Here is a 7675-nt window from a genome sequence, read left to right on the forward strand (position 1 = left end):
TTTCTTATGATACTTTTGGGAAAATCAGCCCTGTTTGTATGCACTATCAGAAGTGAGTGAACGCTCTCTGTGATTGATTAGTTCTGTCTTGCAACATTTGCGTGTTCAGATGAGCAGGAAAATAGTTCTATCCTACACAATTACTGGCTAACAAGGTTATTCGTCAAATTCAATGCATATTCTACGCATTATTATTTTTTTGTTAAATAAACAATCACTGGTAAATAAAACACACCTTAGTATGGATATTTTTGTTTAAGTATCGATTCTTTACTTCGGATCGATACGCCCATCCCTATCGTGCATTATATTTGTTACAATAATGCGTTCTCGACATTTGTCATTAAAATAATGCCAGACCCTTATGAAGGTATTTTTGGTGCAAAACAACTGAGTGACCGTGACAGCGGAATTTGTAGTTGTAGAGAATAGCCACACATGTGTATCAGTAAATCTGAAGTCACAGACAAAAGTTGCATTCCAGCATGCTTTTTTTTCTCTCCCACAAACACAACACAACAGTTACACGTTCACTGCAGGTGCACAAATCCTAGTCTACGAATCACAAATCAAGAACAAATTCCGCTGTCACGGTCACTCAGTTGTTTTGCACCAAAAATACCTTCATAGACCCTCATCACGTGCTGCCATCAGAATACTCTCCGTCGGATTCGGAAGATGGCGGAAACCTCAGCGGGTGGACGGAAAGGATCGGCGGCGAGGCACAACTGCTCCGCGAATGGATCAGAGAGGTGTGAGTGGGGGAATAGTGAAGGAAGTATGGATGTAGGAAGTGAAGAGGAGAATGGTGAATATTTAGGGAACTGGTGGAGTGAAGTTAGAAATAGTCAAGGAGAAAAACGGAAGAAAAGGAGTGATGTTGATGAATCTGACGAAAGGAGTAGAGATAGCATTAAGTTCATTGTGAGATTTGGGGAGCAGTTAGGGGTAAGCTAAATTAATCCATTAAAACTGACAAAGATCATAAATAGGGAAATAGGAAATTTTGGTTTGCTAAAGTACTCTCTGATGGAAATTTGTTAGTTGGATGTAATAATGAAGAACAGGCAAACAAAGCTCTCAAAGTAAAGGAAATAGGTGGGATTAAAGTTGTCAGTACAAACAGAGTTGGAACTAAAGTAAAGCTAGGGGTCAAAAAGGGATTATTTTCTGTGTTTTTCTTAACATAGGCATGGAAGAATTTAAAGGTAATCTATGAATGCTCATAGGCTAAAGTCAGTTGTTGAAGGGATAAGGAAAGACACTGAAACAGTAGTGATAGAATTCCAAGGGGAGGAAATTCCAAAAAGAGTGATGTTGGGGGTAATGAGTTATATGGTAAAAGAGTTTATACCGGGACCAGTGAGATGTTTTAATTGCCAAAGATTTGGGCATGTTGCTACAAGATGTAGAGAACAGTGTAGATGTGCTAGAGGCGGAGGAAATCATGAATATGGCAAGTGTGAGGAGGGAGTAAAAACGTGTTGTAATTGTGGTGAGGGTCACAGTGCAGCCTTTAGAGGATGTGAAGTGTTAAAGATGGAGATGGTGATTCAGAAAAGGAGAGTGGAGGAGAAGTTAACTTATGCTGAGGCAGCAAAACTGGTTACAGACCAAAATACAAAGCAAAGTGTTCAGCCAAGGGATGCAGTTAGAGGAAACAAAGACGTTTCAGAAGAGTATATGATAGTTAAAAAGAAAAAATTGGTGACATTTATTGCTGGAGTTATTAATAGTACAGCAGGGATTGAATCAAAAACTCAAAAAATACAGATAGTTGTAATAGCAGCAATACGTCATCTTGGATTGGTGGGTTTGACCTGGGTTAGTTAGGGATGAACTTCAGATAAGGTCAAGTCAGGATACAAACGGGTAACACTTATGATGGTTTTTCAGTGGAATGCTAGATCCCTGATAGCAAATGGTCAGGAGTTCAAGCATTTTTTTGAGGAATTGTATATAAAACCGGATGTAATTTGTGTTCAGGAAACTTGGTTGAAATGTCGTTTGGATTATGTTTTACAGGGATATATAGTAGTACGTCATGATAGGGAAGAAGGGAATAGTGGAGGGTGTGCAACATTTATTAAACAAGGAATACAACATAGGGTGCTGGGAAAAGGGAAAGACCAAGAATATATTTCTGTGGGGTTATGGGGGAGAGGACAGGAAATAGTTATTATAAACTATTATACTCCATGTAAAAACCTGGCTTTAGATAAATTGAAGGAAGTGCATGGCCAAGATAGAGATGTAGTAATATGGTGTGGGCATTTAAATGCACACAATACATTATGGGGAGGGAAAAGTATAAACGCTAACGGACAAGTGCTAGAGGATTTAATAGAGGAAAGAGAGCTGGTTTGTTTGAATGATGGCAGGGGTACAAGGATAGATCCTCGTTTACAACTTTGGATATAGAGATGGAGAGAACATCAGCACAAGGAAGAGGAAGGTGGGTATTTGAAAAAGCAAACTGGGCAAAATTTGAAGAAATTTGTGAGGAAAGATTAGAAGTAATTGACTCAAAGCAAGAAATTAACAACTTAAATGATAACATTTGTGCCATACTGCTTGAAGCAGCATCGGAAACAATCCCAAAAAGTAAAGGAAAAATTACAAGGAAAGCATGGGGGACAGATGAGTGTGGTAAAGCTGTGAGAGCTAGAAATAAGGCTTAAAACTTCTTAAAAGAACGCGTAATTATAACCATTTAATATTATACAAGAAAGCTCAAGCAGTGTTAAGAAGAACTATAAGGCAAGCTAGAAGAGATAGCTGGCAAAGCTTTTGTAGTGAGATTGGGAGAGCAATGCCAGTGGGTGAAGTGTGGAGTATTATAAAATCAAATGGGAGGCAATAAAAGAGAGTGGGTATATCCAGTATTAGAAGCAGACAGGGAAATTGCAGTAACAGACAAGGACAAAGCAGAAATGTTGGTTAAAACATTTGTACAGATTCATGGGTCAGGGAACTTGAGTGAGGAAGGAAGGAGGAGGAGGGAAATAAAGAGACAACATCTAGAAGGTCTAGAAAGAAATGGGGGAATAGAAGATCAGTCAGTTAACCTCCTGTTTACTCTAGATGAACTGAAAAGAGCAATTGGTAAATTAAATAATACACTGTTGTCTCCAGGAAAAGATCAGATCACAAATATAATGTTGAAACATCTTAAAGATGGGGCTATGGGAAAAATTTTAGACTTGTATAATAGAGTATGGGAGGAAGGAAGATTACCAAATGCTTGGAAAGAAGCTATAATAATTCCAATAAGAAAGCATGGCAAAGATCCTTCTAAACCATCTAATTATAGGCCAATAGCTCTTACTTTATATATATGTAAATTCATGGAAAGGATGGTTACAGACTATTTTACATATTTATTGGAAAAGAGAGGAATATTAACTAAATATCAAAGTGGTTTTAGAAAAGGAAGAGGAACAGTGGACCCTGTTGTATGTTTGGAAAATGAAATTAGAAAAGCTCAGGTAAATAAAGAATCAGTAATTGCAGTATTTTTTGATGTTGAGAAAGCATATGATATAATGTGGAGGGAGGGACTTTTGATCAAACTGAAAATGATGAATATAGATGGAAGAATTTACAATTGGATAAAAGATTTTATGGCGTACAGAAGTATACAGGTGAGAATTGGAAATGAATTGTCAAACAGATGTGAGATAGAACATGGAACTCCACAAGGGAGTGTTATAAGTCCATTTATTTTTTCCATAATGATTAATGATGTTTTTATTCAAGTACAGCATGATGTAGTTCGATCTCTTTTCGCTGATGATGGAGCTCTATGGAAAAGGGGAAGGAATATTTTGTATATTAATGGAAGGATGCAAGAAGCAATTAGAAAGGTAGAAGAATGGGCATGTGATTGGGGATTTAAATTTTCAGTAGAAAAGACTAAGACTATAATTTTCTCTAGGAAAAGGATTATACCAGAAATAAACTTGAAGATGTACAAGAGGTCCTTAGAGAGAGAATTCAAAACTTACATTGGTGGATCACATAAACAAAGTTATTGAAAAATGTCAGAAGGTATTAAACATGAGATGTGTAAATGGAGTGGCATGGGGGGCAAGTTTTTCATCATTAAAAACTATTTATGTGGCACTGATCAGATCTGTGTTTGATTATGGCAGTGTGGTATATGGTTCGGCTTCAAAAACCCTGTTGGAAAAACTGGATAAAATACAAACCCAAGCTTTGAGACAGTGTTGTGGAGCGGTAAAAACGACACCCATTCCTTCGTTACAAGTCCTGTTAGGAGAGATTCCTCTGGAAATGAGAAGGAAACAATTAATGATCAATTACTGGGCTAACCTCAAGGGTCATAAAGATGATCATCCTACAAAAATGGTTTTAATGAATTGTTAGGAACAAAATAAATTGTGTAGAGTAGAATTTGGATGGAGTAGTGAAGTGTATGTAGAAGAAATGGAGGTAAATAGGTTTAAGATGAGCCCAACAGTGGTGATTACTGAAAATGAACCATGGAGTTAATACAACTCCCTATATAGATTTACATTTGTTGGAAATTAAAAAGCAGAAAGAGAAGTAGACATGTCTTCAGCATTCTCTGTACATTTTAGAACACAATAGTCTCAATACTTACAAATATTTACAGATGGCTCAAAAGATCCAGAGCGTGAGACAACTGGAGCTGCTTTTTTAGTTCCTGACTGGGCAATGAGTAGTATAAAGCGAACATCCAATCATTTGGCAGTATATACTGTTGAAATGATAGCAATACTCTTGTCCTTGCAGTGGGTAGAGGATTATAAACCTGGAAAGGTTTTAATTTGTTCTGATTCACTCTCAGTTTTAAAGAGTCTAAGGTCTTTTAAATCCAGTCATCAAGGTATTCTTTTTAGTATTTTACAGATATATTCAAGATTGGTTCAGAATTATATTTTAATCAGTTTTATTTGGGTTCTATCACACGTAGGTGTAAAGGGAAATGAGGACGTAGATAAGTTAGCAAAACAAGCTTTGCAGAGAGAAGAAATAGAATTACAAGTTCCTCTAAGCAAGTCTGAAATTAAGGTTTTAATCTGGAAAAAGGTTATTGCAGAATGGCAAATAAAGTGGGACAACAACGAAAAGGGTAGAGTTCTCTTCAATTTAATTAACAAAGTAAGTAAAAAATAAGACATATTGGTAAAACAAGGAAAGAATAGATTGTCTATAATAGAATATTGTTGGGACATTCCAATCTTAATAGTACACTCAAAATATTAGGGAAGCGTCCAAATGGACTATGTGAACAATGCAAAGTAGAAGAAACAGTAACCCATGCAATTCTTGAATGTAAGAAATATGAGGAAGAAAGAAGTAATATGATAGTTGAAATCAAGAAGACTGGAATTCAGGTGGTACATTTTAAATCTTTAATAAAATGGGCAAGTGAAATAAATAGTAAAGCTTTCTTTAATTTTCTTAAAAGGATGGGATTAATAAATAGAATGTAACTCTCTGTTCCACACTCCGGAGCAGAAGGTGGTGGTAATGCACCTAATTACGCTGGTTGCCAGCCGCCGTTAAAAGCCAAGAAGAGGAAGAAGAAAATAACGCCATATGCCTTGTCCAAATACCCACACTTGCGGTCTATGCACTTGACCACTTGAACACTTATATGACGTATTTCCTGTATTTGGCCCAAGTGTTCAAGTGAGGATGAAACCACAAGTGTGTGTCGAACTTTTCATTACCTGATGGGACACACTTGTAGTGTTGTAAAAATGCAAGTGTTTACATAGCTTTATTTTAATTTTAAATACTTAGCATTTTAAAATCAACTTCTAAATGTCTGTTCGGTAGTCCCTATAACATGACAATTTTAATTTGTGGTGCCTCTAATTAAGTGATAAAAAGCAGTTGCAAATGTACAAAATAAATATCACTACTCATCTTTGCACCAATAAAACGTAAAAACACTGTTTTTCTACCAAATTATATGTAATATCTAATTATTATATTAATATTTAACTTGCATTGGAAAGGTTTCCGTGACCTCTCGCGAGATCTTGGCAAAAAGTCTCACGATTTATTTCCAGAACATGATGCATGATGGGATACACTAAGCCTGGAATAGCGCTCTGGAGCGGTATTCGAGATAGTGTGGATGTAGTATCCATTAAGGGCACTGCACTTTGGCATTTCTAAGACCTTGGACAGTCTTGCGTACTTACTTCCTGTGGCCAAGACCGCAAGTGTGGGTATTTGGACAAGGGGATTGCTTCTTCCTGTTTCAAAGTTATTGAGTGTGACATAGTTGGGAGCATGGCTTCTGACGTCACATCTGGATGTGGGCCGGGTTTGATGTCCACTGCATGTGAGCGAGACGCTTCTCTCTTTCTGGCTTTAGTTTTGATCTTCGTTACACAAGATGAGAAAAAAATGATCACTGATAGATACAATTAACTGTAGGCACTCAGACTTAATAAGTAGAAATGTGCATGAATGCCAAAAATATTGGAATTCTGAAGGACCCTTTCGCGAACATGTCCTACTTGACTGATTGCACAGATACTATTGGAAGAGAGCTAAACTGGATGATGACATCACTGGATCATCAATGAACTGACTTTTACTGGGAAAATGACTCATTGTCTTTTTAACATTTTTTGTTACCATCTATTTAACATCTATTTTCCTGTTTGACACTGTAAAGCTGCTTTGACACAACCAGTATTGTATAAAGCGCTGTACAAATAAAGGTGACTTGACTTGACTACTCCATATCTTGCCTAACTCGTCCTCCGGTCCTAAGTCCTCAGTTTTTTATTTTATATAAAATTTTAGCAATTTTGTGTGATTTTGTCATTTTTTTTAGTTTTTGATTTTAAGTTGTTAATTTTCATTTTAGTTTTTAGTTATTTTAGTGCATAAAGTTAAACAAAATTAAAATAAGAAATGTTGCCGTGGCAACTAGCTAAAAATGACACTACAGTAGAAATCTAATTAAATTGCCAAATAGCACTGCTTAATGAAACCCTTAATATCTGTCACTGCTAATATGAAAAACTTTGTGAGTCAGCTGAACCCAACAGGTCTAAACCAGCACAAAAACACATGGGCTACTTATCGTTATTGGCAAAATCCCAGAAAGAAAGAAAAAACAGTATTGCACAGCCCTACATCTATTTGAAATCATCTGTCAGTGTTTTTCATGAGCATCTCTGCTCTTCCTCAGAGAACATGTGTGCTGATTCTGTGGTGTCAAGTCCGAATGAAATGTCCCCGTGTCTCTGTGAGAGTCTGAACCGGCGGCGTAAGAAGCGGACAAGCATTGAAACCAGCATCCGTCTGGCCTTAGAGAAGAGCTTCCTGGAGGTGAGCGTGTCTCCTGACCGCTAGAGAGCAGCAGAGCTCAACATTCACCACTGTATCACACACATTGAGCTCTGCCCCTCCTAGTTACTGTTGTTAACCAGAAACAACATCCCATAGCAGTGAGCTGCAGATTTGTGTTTGCCAGTGAAATGTTATTGACTGTGACAGTCATTTACACCAGTGCTTCTCAACTGGTTTGGCCATGGGACCCACATTTTCCCATGGTCATCAAGCCGTGGCCCAATTTATGATATATATATATATATATATACACACACACACACACACACACACACACACACACACATATATATATATAATAAAAAAA

At 37.0% G+C, this 7675-nt stretch overlaps 1 protein-coding gene across 1 annotated transcript in view; it reads left to right on the top strand.

Annotated features, from left to right (window-relative positions):
* Positions 1-7675, top strand: part of LOC107551091 (POU domain, class 2, transcription factor 1-like) — a 45204-nt gene that overhangs the window by 26028 nt on the left and 11501 nt on the right. Inside the window, exon 7 of the mRNA XM_016232583.1 lies at positions 7208-7347. Within this exon, the coding sequence (XP_016088069.1) occupies positions 7208-7347 (140 nt within the window). The remainder of the gene's footprint in view (positions 1-7207; positions 7348-7675) is intronic.

The sequence above is a fragment of the Sinocyclocheilus grahami genome, unplaced genomic scaffold, assembly GCF_001515645.1.
Source record: "Sinocyclocheilus grahami isolate Dianchi unplaced genomic scaffold, SAMN03320097.WGS_v1.1 scaffold414.1, whole genome shotgun sequence".
Taxonomy (NCBI): domain Eukaryota; kingdom Metazoa; phylum Chordata; class Actinopteri; order Cypriniformes; family Cyprinidae; genus Sinocyclocheilus; species Sinocyclocheilus grahami.